This window comes from Panthera pardus, unplaced genomic scaffold (genome assembly GCF_024362965.1).
Source record: "Panthera pardus isolate Hobbes unplaced genomic scaffold, ASM2436296v1 HiC_scaffold_2, whole genome shotgun sequence".
In the NCBI taxonomy this organism is placed as follows: Eukaryota; Metazoa; Chordata; class Mammalia; order Carnivora; family Felidae; genus Panthera; species Panthera pardus.
In genome coordinates, this window is record NW_026526765.1 from 53,025,193 (window position 1) to 53,043,377 (window position 18,185).

At 35.7% G+C, this 18,185-nt stretch overlaps 1 protein-coding gene across 2 annotated transcripts in view; it reads left to right on the forward strand.

Moving 5' to 3' along the window:
* The window catches only part of GABRG2 (gamma-aminobutyric acid type A receptor subunit gamma2), a 112,103-nt gene extending 97,236 nt beyond the window's left edge, over positions 1–14,867 (forward strand). The window contains exons 8-10 of one of the 2 annotated variants that reach the window (XM_053907066.1): positions 8,783–8,988; positions 10,968–10,991; positions 12,398–14,867. In XM_053907066.1, the coding sequence (XP_053763041.1) occupies positions 8,783–8,988; positions 10,968–10,991; positions 12,398–12,673 (506 nt within the window). In that variant the 3' untranslated portion in view covers positions 12,674–14,867. The remainder of the gene's footprint in view (positions 1–8,782; positions 8,989–10,967; positions 10,992–12,397) is intronic. The other variant, XM_053907067.1, reaches the window with a different exon arrangement.
* Positions 14,868–18,185: the final 3,318 nt, after the last annotated feature.

An 18,185-nucleotide genomic window follows, 5' to 3' on the forward strand; every position in this document is an offset into this window, starting at 1 on the left:
CCACCCAGGTGCCCCAGAGCATTGCGCTTTAAATCAGATTCCACAGGCTTGCATCTCATCTCATCTCTGTCACTTACTACCTTGGACAAATTTCTTATTTTTTCGGTGCTTTTTTTCACCTGCAAAAAAAAGGGATAACAGTGATAATCCTCATTGTGAGGATAATACATCAAGTGCCTGACACAGTACCTGGCCAAAGAAGGAGATCCATAAATGTTAGCTGCTTTTATGTGCAGTTAAAACTCTCTCCTCCAAGTCATCAATATGAAATCCTATTTTCAAATGTAGGGTAACTGTCTCTGTCCTTTCATGTATACACTATTCATTGATTGCTTCATTTATGAACTCAAAAGATATTGAGTCCAAGAACTACACTTGTCCATAAAATTACAAAGGACATTAAGATAGAGGTCTTTTCTGTTGTCTCAGAGTATACAGACTAGGAAGGGAGATGGGTTATTCCATAATAATAATATAGGAAAGAGGATAGGATTTATAACTGCAGTTCCCTGATCGTTCCTCCCTCTCTGTGAAAGGCTACTCTTTTCTGTGAAGTGATTTCAGCCAGCACAGATCTTTCCCCTCTTGAGAATTTCATAACAGAAAATCAGAGGAAACTTGATTTTAACTAAGACATAATGGCCTAAGAAAGCCACATGGTTCTTGTGACTTATTTATTCTATAACTGGAAGTTTGTACTTCTTAATCCCCTTCACCTATTTTGCCTATATCCCTCCCCACCTCCCCTCTGACAAACACCAGTTTGTTCTCATGAGTCTGTTTTTATTCTTGTTGTTGTTTGCTCATTTGTACATTTGCCTTTAGATTTCACATATAAGTGAAATCATATGGCATTTGTCTTTGCCTGATTTATTTCACTAAGCATAATACCCTCTAGGGTCATACATGTTGTCACAAAAGGAAAGATTTTATTTTTCTTGTAGCTGAGGAATAGTCCATGGTGTGTACATACCATGTTATCTTTATCCATCCATCTATCAGTGGATACTTGGGTTTCTTCCATGTCTTGGCTATTCTAAATGCCACCGCCAATAACCATAAGGGTGCACATATCTTTTTGAATTAGGGTTTTCATTTTTTTCAGGTAAATGCCCAGAAGTGGAATTACTGGATAATGTAGTACTTCTATTTTTAGTTTTTTGAAGAACTTCCATACTGTTTTCCAGAGTGGCTACACCAATTTACATCTTTAACAACAGTGTGCAATGGTTCCTTTTCCTCCACATCCCTGCCAAGACTGTTATTTCTTGTCTTTTTGATACTAGCCATTCTGACAGGTGTGAGGTAATATCTTACTGTAATTTTGATTTCCATTCCCCTAATAACTAGTGATGCTGAGCATATTTTCATGAGTATCTCGGCCATTTCTGTGAGTCATCTTTGGAAAAATGCCTATTCACATCATCTGATCATTTTAATTGGATTCTTTACTTTTTTAGTGTTGAGTTGTAGGAGTTCTTAATATATTTTGGATATTAACCCCTTATCAGAGATACCATTTGCAAATATCTTCTTCCATTCTGTAGGTTGCCTTTTTGTTTTCTTGATGGTTTCCTTTGCTATGCCAAAGGTTTTTAGTTTGATATAGTCCCAATTGTTTATTGTTTCTTTTGTTTTCCCTGCCTGGAGAGACATATTCAGAAAAAAAATATTGCAAAGGCTGAGGTCCATGAGTTTACCAGCTATGTTTTCTTTTAGGAGTTTTATGGGTTCAGGTCTTACATTAGATCTTTCATCCATTTTGAGTCTATTTTCGTAGATGATGCGGGAAAGTGATCCAGTTGCATTATTTTTCACATAGCTGTCCAGTTTTCCCAACACCATTTATCAAAGAGATTTTCTTTTTCTCATTGCATATTCTTGCCTCTTTTCCTGTAGATTAATTGGCCATATATGCATGGATTCATTTCTGGGCTCTTTTCTTCTGATCCATTTGTCTATGTGTCTGTTTTTGTGCCAGTACCATACTCTTGACTACTACAGCTTCATGGTATTGTTTCAAATCTGGGATTGTGATACCTCCAACTTTGCCTTTCATCAAGATTGCTTTGGCTATGAAAGATGTTGTATGGCTCCACACAAATTGTAGGATTGGGAAAAATGCTTTTGTTACTTTGACAGAAATTGCACTGAATCTGTAGATTGCTTTGGGTAATAGGGACATTTTAACAATATTAGATCTTCAAAATCATGAGCATGTTCTATCCACTTATTTGTGCTGTCTTCAATTTATAATCATTTTCAGAGTCAGGTCTTTCACTTCCTTGGTTAAATTTATTCCTAAGTATTTTATTATTTTTGATGCAATTAAAAGGATTTGTGGTGGAGTCTTTAGGGTTTTTTGTATGTAGTATCATACCATCTGCAAATAGGTAACAGTTTTACCTATTCCTTACCAATTCAGATACCATTTATTTCTTTTTCTTTTTTAAAAATTTTTTTAATCTTTTTTTTTTTAATGTTTATTTTTGAGAGAGAGAAGGAGAGCGTGAGCAGGGGAGGGTCAGAGAGAGAGGAAGGCACAGAATCTGAAGCAGACTCCAGGCTCTAGGCTGTCAGCACAGAGCCCAACACGGGGCTCAAACTCACGGACTGTGAGATCATGACCTGAGCTGAAGTCAGATGCTTAACCAACTAAGCCACCCAGGCGCCCCCATTTCTTTCTTTTTCTTATCTGATTGCTATAGCTAGGACTTCTGATACTATGTTAAAAAAACATGGTAAGAGTGGACATCCTTGTCTTATTCTTCAGCTTTTCACCATTATGGTGTTGGCTGTGGGTTTTTCATATATGGCCTTTATTATGTTGAGGTACATTCCTTCTATACACATTTGGTTGAGAGTTTTTATCATGAATGGATGTTGAATTTTGTCAAATGCCTTTCTGCATCTATTGAGATGATATGATTTTTTAAAATGATTTTTATCTTTCATTTTGTTAATGTAGTGCATCACATTGATTGATTTGCACATACTGAACCATCTTCACATCCCTGGAATAAATATCACTTAATAGTATTGAATGATCCTTTTAATGTATTGTTAAACTCAGTTTGCTAACATTTTGTTGAGAATTTTTGCATCTATATTTATCAGGAATATTGGTCTGCAATTTTCTTTCTCTCTCTCTTTTGTAGTGTCTTTTCTGGTTTTGTTATGAGGGTAATGCTGGCCTTATAAAATGAATTTGGAGCATTCTCTTCTCTTCCATTTTTTGAATAGTTTGAGAGGAATAGGCATGAAGTCATCTTCAAGTGTTTGGTAGAATTCATCTGTGAAGCCATCTAGTCTCAGACTTTTGTTTGTTCGAGTTTTTTTGAATACCAAATCAATTTCATTACTAGTAATTAGCCTGTTCATTTTTCAAATTAAAAAAAAAATTAATGTTTATTTTTGAGAGAGGGAGAGAGAGTGTGAGCTGGGGAGGGGCAGAGAGAGAGGGAGACACAGAATCTGAAGCAGGCTCCAGGCTCTGAGCTATCAGCACAGAGCCTGACACAGGGCTCAAACTCACAAACTGTGAGATCATGATGTGAGCCAAAGTAGGATGCTTAATCAACTGAGCCACCCAGGTGCCCCATTAGCCTGCTCATTTTTTTAAAAATTTCGTCCTGAGTCAGTCTTAGATGATTGTAAATTTCTGGGAATTTATCCATTTCTTCTAGGCTATCCATTTTTTTGGCACACATTTTTCAAAATAGTCTGTTATTTTTTATATCTCTGTCTTATCAGTTATAACTTCTCTTTCAGTTCTGAGTTTGAGTCCTTTCTCTTTTTTTCTTGATTAGTCTTACTAAAGATTTCTCAATTTTATCTTTTAAAAGAACAAGTTTTAGTTTCTTTTCCTTTTTAGTCGCTATTTCATTTATTTCTACTCTGATCTTTATCATTTCCTCCCTTCTACTAACCTTAGGCTTCATTCTTCTGTTTCTAATTCCTTGAGGTGTAAAGCTAGATTTGAGATTTTTACTTGAGATTTTTCTTGTTTCTTGATGTAGGCCTGTATTGCTATAAACTTCCCTCACAGAACTGCTTTTGCTGTCTCCCAAAGATTCTGAACCATATTATTTCTATTTTCATTTGTCTCTAGGTATTTTTTTATTTCTTCTTTGATTTCTTTCTTGACTCATTTGTTCTTTAGCAGTAGGCTTTGTGTTTCTTCCAGTTCTTTTCTTATAACTGATTTCTACTTTATTTTTTATAAAGTATTTTTTTAAGTTTGTTTATTTTTGAGAAAGAGAGAACTAGCAGGGGAGGGACAGAGAGAGAGAGGGAGAGAGAGCGGGACAGAGGATCCAAGCAGGCTTTGTGCTGACAGCTGAGAGTTTCATGCAGGGCTCAAATTCACAAACTGTGAGATTATGACCTGAGCCCAAGTTGGATGCTTAACCAACTGAGCCACCCAGGTGTCCCAATCTCTACTTTCATATAATTGTGCTTCTTAAATTTATTAAGACTTGTTTTGTGGTACAATGTGTGTTCTATCCCTAGAGAATGTTCCACGTGCACTTGAAAAGGATGTGTATTCTGCTGTTTTGGGATGGATTTTTCTGTGTATATCTATTAAGTCCATTTGGTCTAATATGTCATTTAAAGCCACTGTTCCTCTAATGATTTTCCATCTGAATGATCTATCCATTGATGTAAATGGGCTTTTAAAGTCCCCTATTATTATTGTATTACTGACAATTTCTCCCCTTTATGTCTGTTAATATTTATATGTTTAGGTGCTCCTATGTTGGGTGTGTGTAGATATTTACAAGTGTTATGCCCTCTTGTTGCATTGGTCTTTTTATTATATGTAATGCCCTTCTTTGTCTTGTTACAGCCTTTGCCTTAAAGTCTATTTTGTCTGAAAAAAAAGTATTGCCATCCCAGTTTTTCCTACTTTCCTTTTCATGAAATATTTTTTCTATCCCTTCACTTTCAGTCTGTATGTGTCTTTAGGTCTGAAGTGAGTCTCTTTTAGGCAGCATAAAGATGGGTCTTGTTTTTTGTTTTTTTTTTTAATACATTCAGTCACTCTGTCTTTTGATTGAAGCATTTAGTTCATTTACATTTAAAGTAATTATCAGTAGGTATGTATTTATTGCCATTTTTAATTATTGTCTTCTCATTGTTTTATAGTTTTGTTTTGTTTTAATTTTGTTTTAGGGACGCCTGTGTGGCTCTATTGGTTAAGCATCTTACTTTGGCTCAGGTCATGATCTCATGGCTTGTGAGTTTGGGCTCCGTGTTGGGCTCTGTGCTGATACCCGGGAGCCTGGAGCCTGCTTTGTTTTGTGTGTGTGTCTTTCTCTCTGCCATCACCCACTCTCTCTCTCTCTCAAAAATAAACATTAAAAAAATTTTAAGTAATAATATTTTTAAATGTTTATTTTTGAGAGAGAGCATGAGCAGGGGAGAGAGAGAGAGGGAGACACAGAATCCAAAAAAGGCTCCAGGCTCTGAGCTGTCAGTACAGAGCTAGACATAGTGCTTGAACCCATGAACTGTGAGATCATGACCTGTGCTGAAGTCAGATGCTTACCAACTGAGCCACCCAGGTGCCCCTATACTTCTATCTTCTTTTGTTGTCTTCCCTCATAGTTTGATGACCTTCTTTAGTGTTATGTTTCAATTATTTTCTCTTTATTTTTTGAGGGTGCATCTATTTTAAGTTTTTAGTTTGTGATTACCATGAGGTCCATATATAACATCCTAAGTATATAGTAGTCTGTATTAAGTTGGTGGCTGCTTAAGTCCAAATACATTCTGAAACACTACATTTTTACTCTCCATGTTTATGTATATGATGTCATATTTAACATCTTTTTATTTTATGTATTCCTTGACTAATTTTTGTAGATAGAGCTGATTATACTAATTTTGCATTTTAACCTTCATACTAGCTCAATGATTAATTTGCTAACTTTAATGTATATTTGCTTTTGCCATTGAGATTTTTCTTTCTTTCATAATTTTCCTCTAGGTATAGCCTTTTATTTTCCACTTAAGAAGTTCCTTTTACATTTCCTGTAAGGCCAGTTTAGTGGTGATGAAATCCTGTAACTTTCATTTGTCTAGGAAACTCTCTTTCCTTCTACATAATAGCCTTTTCTGGTGGAGTATTGTTGTTTATAGGTTTGTTTTTCCTTTCAGCACTTTGAGTATCATGCTACTCCCTTCTGGCCTGCAAAGTCTCAGCTGAAAAAATTAGCTGATGCCTTTAGAGGGTTTTGCCTGTTAGGTAACTGTTTGCCCTGCTCTTGCTGTTTTCTTATCTTAAATTCTGCCATTTTAATTATGTGTCATGGTGTGGACCTCCTTGGATTTGCTTGGGACTTCCTGGACCTGGATGTCATTTTTCTTTCCCAGATGAGGGACGTTTTTAGCTGTCATTTCTTCAAATAAGTTTCTATTCCCTTCTTTCTCTCTTCTCCTCTGGGACCTCTATAATGCAAATGTTAGTATGCTTGTGTTGTCTCAGAGATCCCTTAACCTATTCTCATTTTTTCAAATTCCTTTTTTCTTTTTGCTGTTCAGCTTGGGTGCTTTCCATTACCCTGTCTCCCATCTCACTCATCCGTTCTTCTGCACCCTCAAATCTTCTGTTGATTCCTTCTAGTGCATTTTTAATTCCAGATATTATATGCTCTGACTAGTCCATTATGTTTTCTATTTTTTTGTTGTTGTTCTCATTGTGTTCACTCACCCACCTCTCAAGTCATGTGACCATTACTTTGAACTCTTTTCCAGGGATTTTGCTTATCTCCATTTTGTTTAGCTCTTTTTCTGTGGTTTTGTCTTTTTTGTTTGTTTGTTTGTTTGGAACATACTCCTCTGTCCCCTCATTTTGTGTAATTCTCTGTGTTTGTTTTTATGTATCAGGTAGGTCAGCTATATCTGATCTTGAAATTAGTGGCTTTATGGTGAAGTCATCCTGTGGTGCCCCACAGCATAATATACCTTTGTTTCCAGAGCCAGGTGCCCCAGAGATATCCCCTGTCTGTGCATCTTCCTGTTGTGGCTGTACTGCTGTGGGCACATTGGTGGGTGGGGTCTGCCCCTCACACAGCTAGCAGAGAGGCCTATTTATAGGGGCAATAGACTCTTTGAGGGGTCACTGGTCCCAACTTAGGCTACCTGGCCAGTTATGTCAGGACAGCAGTCACTTTGGAGGGGTGCCTGCTGAGGAGGGTGGATTATGTGGGATGGACCTATTGAGGAATGAGGGGGTGGTGCAAGTGCTGCTCACAAAGAAGAGAATTTCAGAAATGGTCCTTGCAAGCATCCAGACATCTAGGCTGAAGCATGCCAAGAAAAATGGCACCTGTCAGTACCTCTTTTCCTGGAGAAAGCTTCTGCAGATTTCTGACCCTCTGGAACTATTTGAAAATCAGTCATAAATATCCTTTTCAAACTGGTTCTTCTGTGTTTGAAAAGTTGGCACTTTTCTTACTGCTTCTTCAGTGCTGGCTCTTTAAAAGTCAAGACTTGGTGTCCTATAACCTTCTGGCTCTCCTGGAGTTAAGCCATGCTGATTTTTTTTAAAAAATGTTTATTTATTTTTATTTTGAGAGAGAGTGTTCACAAGTGGGGCAGGAGCAGAGAGAGAGAGAGAGAAATCCCAAGTAGGCTATATGCTCAGCATGGAGCCCAACATGGGTCTCTTATCTCACAATTGTGAGATCATGACCTGAGCCAAAATCAAGAGTCAGACACTTAACTGACTGAGCCACCCAGCTGCCCCAAGCCCTGCTGATTTTTAAAACCAGACATAGTGACTCATCTCAAGTGTAGGAGCCCAGGGCTGAGGGGCCCAGTATGGGGCTTGATCCCATTGTTCCTCCATGCTTCTGATATCCCTCCTACTTGTTGGTAGCTGCAGCAGTTAAGTTCCTCAACATATCTCTGTTCCTCTTACCCTTCTTGATGTAGCCTTCTTTTTATTACTTTAGCTGTTAGAGAAGATCTGTTCTGCCAATCTTCAGGTCATTTTCAGAGTGAGTTGCAATATAGGTAGTTGTTACACTTTGGTATATCTGTGAGGTTGGTGAACTCATGATTCTTCTACTCCACCATCTTCTTTCTATATCATAGCCTTTAAAAAACTCATTAATCAGAATGTGTCACTTAGCACATCTCCTCTATTTAACAGCATTTAATGGATCCCTTGTATTTTAAATGAAATGAAAACTCCTTTGCATGCTATGCATGATACAACTTCTGTTATCCCAGTATCACCTTGACACCCCTGCCTCTCCCCAGATGCTAGGTATTCTATTTTTTTTAAAAAAAGACATAGTGTCCCTTCCTCAATATCTTCCTTTTACTCTGCAATTAGCTAAAAGTTGGTGTCTTCTAACTTTTTAAGCTCCTTAACTATCACCTCTTCAAAGATGCCTTTCCTTAGCATTCCATCGAACTAGGTTTTCAACACCTATGCTGTTATCCATGGCATGAACCATAATTTGTAATTATACTTTTCTTTGCTCACTTGATTTATAGTGTTCTTTGTCACTAAAATGTAAGGTACATAAGCTCAGGGAACATGTTCATCTTATTTTTCAGCATATACTCAGTGCTTGTCATAGTAACTGATACATGGTAGGCAGGCAATAAATATTTGTGGGCAGAGCGAATGGATTACACCTGTGCCTCCTTTCCCTTATTGAGGTTGCTTTTCAGCAGTCACAAAATAAATTTTGTTTCAGTAGTGACTCAGTTACCCAACTTGCTGATAAGGTCACATGGTCTGTTTTACTGTACCTTTCTTCAGGTATCACCACTGTCCTGACAATGACCACCCTCAGCACTATTGCCCGGAAGTCACTCCCCAAGGTCTCCTATGTCACAGCAATGGATCTCTTCGTATCTGTTTGCTTCATCTTTGTCTTCTCTGCTTTGGTGGAGTATGGCACCCTGCATTATTTTGTCAGCAACCGGAAACCAAGCAAGGATAAAGACAAAAAGAAGAAAAACCCTGTATGTATCATTTCCCATTGGGATCATGGAGATTTTTATGTAGAAGCCCACCTGGTTTTGTTTTTGTTGGGTCTTAGTCTGTCTGCAGACTAAACCTCAGTAATTTGGGTTCCAAAATGAAAACAGAATGTATGAGTTTGGCTAGGACATAAGAATTCATTTTGGTCATTAGTTATTTGGGAGAGACCTGATTCATGAAGGAAGACTCCCACTCTTTTCATTTCATGGGAATTATAAATATTGCTGACACCTGCATTTATTTTCTATTGATTGTCACCTTTCTGCTCCTTACAATAACATTCTTAAGTTATTGTTATTTTAAAATAACATTTTCATTCAAGGCTTTCTACTAGGAAGCCATAATGTTCTTGAAACTTCAAAGATCACATTTTTGCAAGTAATTGTCTCTGTGCATGTTACCACCAGAGTACTACTATTGGTTTCAAACAAGAATGTATATCATTTTGTTTTTAAATGAAATGATACTCTATTGTTTGGGCAAGTTACTTAGCCTCTGAGTGTCTTTGTTTACTCATATACAAAATATGTATTTTTTTATAATAATTACCTCAAAGGGCTACTGTGGCAATGAAGGTAAAAAGCATTACATGGTACCTTACAAATGGAAGTCCTTACCTTTAATAGTTGATGATGATGATGGTTGATGTTGATGATTTATACACTAACCGACAAGGATTGATTTCAATGATTTGGAAAAAGGTAGGATGACTTCACCTTGCCATCAAACTTTAAATAAAAAGGCACAGATAAACAAGCCTAAAGCAATTATCTTTTAATATGGACATTGAAGAGAGCAAGTATACCCATTTATGCACCTGAATATGGCTGGCTGGCTCATAGGAAGCCCTGTGGAAGTTAAGGTCCATTCCCTTCTAAGTCAGGGGCAAAGGAAGTCACCCTAGCCTCCTCAGTTTATAGCCCTTCCTTGTCTGCTGTAAGGGCCATGAGGGCCTTGATAGTGGCTAGTTATCTGGCCCACCAACTTAGGGGGAACTAAATTATAATGAGGAAATATAGCTGATTCTAGGTTGTATCCTGATGGATCTCCAGGAAACCTGGTGAGATTCTACAAATGGCATATATTTACTTGAATGTAACAATTTGCAACAGGTAAAGAAAAAAATCATCATTATTCTTGGTAATTAAAACAGAAATGCTTATCCTTAATTTCCCAACTATTCACTATGCTTTATGCAGTCCTTTCCTTCCCTTTCTGTTTTGCTTGTCTTTGCATTTCTTCTAACCTTATTTTATTTTTGTTGTTGTACTTTTAAAATTATTATTTCTCCCCATTCTTCACTTTCCATTATTTTTCCCAAGAATAAAGTTCTATACCATTCAGCATTATTACCTTCCAGCATTAATAAGGATGTGAGGGTGTGCTTTTAAACAAGAGTCCTTCGGAAAAAGCCTTTATGCCCTAACAGCTATATGATTGCAGAGGAGATTAAAGAAACTGAAAAAAATTAAATTATCTGAGAATTTCATGGACTTCCCTATTTTAAGACAATCAAATGATTTATCAAAACAGGAAAGAGACCAAGCTGTGAAGGAAAAGCTGAAACCTTATTTTTCCATTTAATATGCTCTTTGGTTCATTCTATTAAGACTTACCTATTAAGGCTTCTTTGACAATAATTAGAAAATAAAAATCACAATACTTCTATGCAGGGAAGCCAGGCTATGGAAAGCTTCCTCACAAGTGGACAACACTGGCTTTTATAGTTAAGTAATTGTGGATTAATTTATTAAAATCCCCAAATTCCATTTTCCAACGTTAGGCATATACTTTATTCCAAGTTCAGAATTGTCCTTCTGTGTTTATAATTTCAGTTCATTTTACTTACTATGTTTTTAAAATGTATTTTTAATTTGTCTTATTTTGTCTTTTTCTTTTCTTTTTTCCTTCTTTTAATTAAAAAAAAATGCAATTCTCTTTTCTGTCTACAAACCTAAAGCTTCTTCGGATGTTTTCCTTCAAGGTATAATGTTTTTGGAATGAAAATTCACTGCATGCAACTGCTGAATTTAATTATTAACGCTTACATGGTGTTTCGACTTCTTTTGTTTTTTAGTGAGTAGACCTTTAAGCATTCTACTAAAGATAAGGGCTTTGAGATGAAGAAAGCTTTATAGATTTCCAGAGTTGAGTTATCAACCCTACACTAATTCACAGAAGTGTTGACCCTATATGAAGCTCAAAAGCTGCAAACTCTATGAGATGTCCTTAGAAAAGAGGGCCTCTTTAAACATCAAAACCAAAACTTATCCTCTCTTCCCAGATAAAAATAGGATCCAATTTCACTGACAGCACCTAACATATATACTATATATGTTCTTAAAATGTAACTCTGTAAATCTGAATTCAAAATAAGATTTGGTTTTTGTTAAGTAAATTTAATAATCTCCATTGGTCTGAACCCTACCTGTCAGTTTTATAAAAATAATACTCTGTGAAATACTTTAAGTTAAAATATCCATCCCTTTCCTCTAGAATAATCCAGGGGCCTTTTGGCTCTATCATGCAATACTGCAATGATATTTCTTTTCCCAGTTGAATTCTGATAATTTTCTCAGAGACACTGGGATTTGTGTTTATAATATCCAAAACAAACTCCTCCAAATTAAATTAATCATTGAGATTTATAGTTATTTCATAATTAATATGATAGCAAAGATCAAATTATCATTCAGTTTATTGACATTAGTTTCTTCTCAAATGCTAAAAAGGTGGTAGCATTTTTTTTTTCTGAATGTTGACTCACATATAGGTAAACATTGCTGATGTTCTAAAGCTTCTAGATGGTAAATGTTAGACAAAGCACTATATGTCTTTAAAACATAAGCCATACCATTTGTGGCCTATACTTAGGAAACTCCTCCATTTGTATATATTTTAACATTTTCTTTTAATAGCATTTAGTACATTATACTTTGCTCAGTGTAATGGGGTTTACCATTTGCCTATAGGTAAGCATGACACAAAATTTGAGTTCAAAATTAATGCATTTTATTTCTCTGTTCTACTCACATGCAACACCATTAAATGCCTTCATGTAACCAATCTCACATCTAATATTTACTAGACTAAGATTCCATGTAGTTGTTTGATTTAAATCTTTAAACTTTGAGTTCTTTTGGTGTTCAATCTTCTTGCTATAGCTATTAGCTTGATGGTATTATTTTCAGCTGCACTGCTTAAGCTCAAAATTTGAAATCTGCAAATGTGCTATCCTTCTAAGTTCAATTTTACCATTGTAGATCACGATGTCATAGCAATTTCCTGAGTACTCATTTTCAGATTCATCATTCACATTGGTGACATTGTGGAGACTTAATCTAGGATTTATCAAGTATATCTAATTCTTCTTCCCTACCCTTGTCTCAGGCTCCTACCATTGATATCCGCCCAAGATCAGCAACCATTCAAATGAACAATGCCACTCACCTTCAAGAGAGAGATGAAGAATATGGGTATGAGTGTCTCGATGGCAAGGACTGTGCCAGTTTTTTCTGCTGTTTTGAAGATTGCCGAACAGGAGCTTGGAGACATGGGAGGATACATATCCGTATTGCCAAAATGGACTCATATGCACGGATCTTCTTCCCCACTGCCTTCTGCTTGTTCAATCTGGTTTATTGGGTTTCCTACCTTTACCTGTGAAAGAGGTATGGGTTTTATTGATGTAGGTCTTATTCACTAAATCTCATGGAGAGGAGATGTCCTTTCTAAAGTCCACTTAAATAATCCCCTGTGTGGTTTATGATAATTTGAATTTGTTTCTATGTTCTAACCTGCTAAATTGTATTAATGTCATATTGTTTGCGCCCAACTCTCCTGTGGTAAGTGTAATTTGAACTCTAATGTTTGCTGTGTTTCAAACCTGCAAGGCAGAGTGAAATTAGAGCAAGAACACTGAATTCAACAAGATACTTTCAGCTACAACAACCGAAATAGTGAAAGCCATGACTGTTTACAGTGGTGGTGTCCTTAATCAATTCAAAATACAATTAGATGCAAAATGTCCAAAACTGTACCCTATGTTCATTTGGGGATAGGTTGTGGTAAATTTGATCCCAGTAGAATATCTCCCTCATTTGAGAAAAATCACAAGTCACTTTAAATATAAGAACCTAGACTAGAAATCTATTACACCTCTATCCCAAGATAGGAAGAAATTTTCCTCCACATCACATGTACAATGATGTAAATATTTCAATAACGTAGAATGCTTCAAGTTTAATGCATGCATCTCTTTAGATCCAAAATAAATGGAATGAAGTTAACATCACAAAGCATTGTCTTTTATTCTGTGTCTTTGGGCAATAAAAGAATCATGAATGTAATGATAAGGGTTTGGGTTTGGAATTGGAGGGAGGAATTTTCTCTACCTTCTCCCTCACGCATGAAGATTCAAACAGCTTTTTTTTTTTTTCTTTTCCTTGTAGGACATATTAGAACACTTTAAGTAAAATATAGACTGAATAATTGACATTTGCCACTTCTAAATATGCCCAATTTCATAGAGTATAAAGTAATTGTATGTGCTTGCCGCTATTTTTTCTTCCTTTTAGGTTGATAGATTATAACAGAATTTATTCTCCATCTCAAGATCTGCTTCTAGTGATTGTGAGTGCCTTGTGGGCAGAATCCTTGTCATTTCCTCTTTGGGTCCTCAGCACCTTATATAGTGCCTGGCACATAGTTGGTGCTCAACAGATAGGGTTTGAAGTAAATTGGCTTCATATGCTTCTGTGAATCTCTCTGAGCTGGCCTGGAACCAGTGACTCATCTTTTGAACATAGGCATGGTCAAATGATACTTGATCTTGTGAAAATGAACAAAAGGATCCAAAGAACTTTGCCTAAAATAAATTTTTGATAATGAACAATAATAGCCAAAGTCCATGCTCCTTTTAAAATAATACTTAAGTCATATGTTTATGCAAAAAAAAAAAAAATGAGTCTACTAGGGCATAATTAGAGTTTGTATATTTTTTTTCCAGGTTTGGGGATGAGTTAGCTTTGACCCATCCACAATTCCACTTGAAGACATAGGACAGGCAAGAGCAGGATTCATAACTGACTAGTGTTCAGAATGTTGTTTTCTATGGTCTGTAAAAAAAAAAAAAATGCACTGAAAATTAACTTCTAAAAATAAAACAAGAAATGAATGACTTACATGGAGGTTGAACCTATGACTGTGGCTTCTTTCAACTAAATGATAATCACATGAAGTGGTTGTCCCAGACTTCAAACATGATGAGTTGAGCTCCACCTTTAAGTATTCATCCTGAATCCCCTTTTTTCTAAAATAACACCCTTTGTCAGTTCTTCTTTATAGCAACCATTTTTTAAAGTCAGAATTCAATCATAGCCAGTATAACTTGATAGATAATCTAAAAAGAGTAGAAAAGAAAGAGTGGCTTTGTTATAAAGCTATGTGAAGTCCTCATTGAGTCATCTGGATGAATCTTGAAACACATTTAGCTGCCAATTTTACAAATCTTTAATATATCAGTACTCTCATATATAACCTCAAAGACATGTAAATAGAATTAATTATTTTCATGTTTTGAATTGTTAACAATTTAATGTTGACTCTTTAGGAGAGTTGTCGGCAAATTTTCAATGGTGAGAAACACATTATTGTCAACTTGAAATGTATTCTGTAATGGGGACACGCAAAAAAAAAAAAAGCTAGCTTTCCAATGTATGCATAGTACTGGCAGTATGAATATATGTTATATATAATCTTAATTATTAGCTGCTCCTCATCTGTGTATTTCAAAACCTTTTCACAAAGGGACTTGCCTAATATGTGGACTTTTCCAATAAAAATGCTGCATTCTAATTGATGGTGGCATGTCAGTGGTCTGGTTGGACTTGTTTGTCGTGAAGACCGTGACTTCTCTCCAGTAGCATTCCCCAATGCCGCTTTCCTTTTATGTGAGCTTTATTTGTGAGCAGTGTGATCATATTATGCATGGTGATGCTCCTCACTTCGAAGAAATTAAGAGATATATTTGAGGTGTGAAATGGAAATAGAAGGAAGTAATAACATCAAGTAAGTAAAGCTCAAGCCTTCTGTACCTCCAAACTTGCGGTGTGGTTAAGAATACGGACACTGGTGTCAAACATAATTGGGATCCCGACTCTACCATTTGCCTGTTGTTAGACAGTTATTAATTCATCCTTTATAATCCTCCATTTTATCAGCTAAAAGGTATAATAATGCCACCTCATGTAGTGACACTCAACAAATGATCAAAATGTCTTCTTTCACTTCCAGGGCCTCCGATATTCTGCCACCATGATCCTCCCACCTCCATCATATAAGCTGTCTTTAAAAATATCCAACAATACTCACATATGTCTTAATGTGACTCTGCAGCATGAGGTTTCATTTTTAAAGAGTATTTGTATTGCAAACATTCCTTTAAACTATAAAAATCTGAGAGTCTCTTATTGAAGAAATCTTACAGATTACTTTTAAGGCCAAAGAACCTTTCCCTGTACCCCCAAACTTAAAAACATAGGGAGATATGCTCCAGAGACAGTGTCATATTTTATTGAAGTCCTCTGAAATTCTCAAAAGAAAGTAGCATAATCCTTTACAAGCACAGCTGCCCTAACCTTCCTCTGCCTGCATCCAATTTAGACATCTTTCTCACCTTCTACACATGTTTAAAAAACAATTTCACTTAGGTCTTGTTTTCTGTCTAACTCAATGCCTTTATATTTAGCTGAGTGCGTATTCATTGTATGGCCTTCAGCCCCCTTTTTAAGTCTCATATTATTCTGACTAGTAGCAACAATTTTTGTCTGTGATGAAGGTCAAATTAAATTAACAAAATGATGCGGTCTTTGGGGATTGTGTCAAAAATTGCTGTCTGTATGCTTTGTCACTATGAATTTTTGTCAAATGTGTAGGAGAAAGGATGACCTAGACCAAAAGCTCTGCTATGTTTTTTAGTGCTGGTTGAATTGCCAAAGGTCACACAGCCAGTTAATGGCAAACCTGGGAGAGGCATCTGACCATTGCTCTTTCTACTGGGTCATAGAGCATTTCAGGATTTGGAAGTAAAATTCTATAATACTTTATCTTTCTGTTAATACTTGAGGATCCGCCAAACTTGAGGATGCCTTTCTTTGATCTTGACCTCGCTTTGAATATTTTATCGCAATGAGACAGAAGTTTTAGAATATGTAGTAAAAGAGATAAGGTGATAAATTTTGCATTTCTTTTATTCTCTTTCTAATGTAATGATCAAACAATATTCGGTGTTACCTGCTGCTTTCAGAATGCTGTTTGAAAGAAGACATCTCCAGTTATCTGAAAAATTCCAGACCCAGAGTTGGCCTTTGTCCCTTAGGGCTTGAGACAATAGACAACTAAAGATTTTCCTATGGCTCCTTGGTATAGGCTCATTATTTCTATTATATCAAGAAAGTGCTACAACTGCTTTATTGTTACCAGTTCTGACAGTAAAAATCATAGGCCAATTATAAATCCAGTTGTAACTTTCTTCTGCCATTTGGGATATAAACATTTTCCCTTTTTATTTTTAGAGCAAAATGGAAAAGCAGAGGCTGTTTCAGTTTACCTAGATTCAAATCCAGGCCCTCTCAAGACCTATTATTCCTGAATAGGGGATAATAATGGCTTATAACTAATAATTTTATTGTAAGGAGTAACTGAGTTAATACCAAAGAAGGACTGCATGTTAATAATTTTCCTCAGCACAGAAAAGAAAGGGCATGATATCTTAGTCTATGTTGCTTAAGAATATGGATTATCATTTATGAAATTAATTACTACATATTCCCACTTTGTTGGAATAATAAACATAGATAATAAACAATACATATCTTTACTGACATGCAATACTTGGGAAATTCATGTATATAAAGAATAGAGCCAAGTACTAATAATTACTCCCAAGTGGAACAGTGTATCATTTTAATTACCATAGATGATACATATAAAGACACAAGTGTAGCTATCTTTTAAAAAGTAAAAAAGATTTCCCTTAAAAACATGGAAATGTGTAATGGGATTGCTAAATAAACTTAAGTGACATTATCAACAAAGGTGTAGTTCCATCTTAATATAGTACATTTTTATAAGTCAATAAATTATTTTGTAGCTAATTTATAAAACCCTTAAAGAAATCAACATGAGGACTCAATCATAACTGAGGACTCTTGCCATTAAAAGAAAAACAAAATGTCACTGGGCCTGGGATAGAGAATTCAAGTCACATCTGGGGATGTTCCTAACTATTCTTATCTTGGGAGACTCAGTCTCATATGTAAATGAAGGTAATTGGTCTCTTCTGACTGATGTTAATTCTATCACACCTCTGCTAATGTTACTGATATCATCTAACATTCAGACCCTCCTAAACTCTGTCATATCTTCCACACAGTTGTCTTGACTCATTTGTCCTATTTCCTCCTTGAGTCTTTTCCAAAACAGTGACACATTGCTGGAATGCCTTTCTCTGTTCACTTTCTGAAGAGTTGCTAATTAAAGATTCTACCTAGTCCATGGAGACTTTCCAGTCTGACTAAAGTATGATAGGCTATTTTCTTTTATTTCTTTCAGTATTTGATGGGATTTTTGAGTAGCCTTATCCTAATGTTTACCTCAGCTAAGTACTTATATTTATTTAATCCTCTTAGTAAACAAATTTTAAATGAACAATTCTGTAACAAGAATCTGATATAAATAATTCAGCAAAATTTGCATCTTAAACCAGGTTGTTTATCTTCTATCTCCCTGCTCTATGAGTTTGCCTCTTATTTTTTTCTGTCACTTGTATTTTTTATTGGTCTGAAAATAAGTCCCTCATCAAAGAAGTTTTGATTAAGCATCTGTAAAATCAACTTAATATAAAGCTTTCAGTAAACACATATCAAGAGCCTCACATAGGGCACTGTAAGTATAGGAAGAAATAAATTTTAAGGCATTCTCTGCTTCAAAATGCCCTTAATATGATAGAGAAGTCAGATAAGAATATAAGTAACTAAAATGGAGCTGCACTAAATAGTTGTAGGTAGAGGAAATTACTATTCTAACTGGGTGAAACTAGAAAAGATTTTCTCTGTAATACAAAGCATTCCACCATATGTAAGGAAGGCTCATTACTGCTTTAGAACTTTCTCTCTGA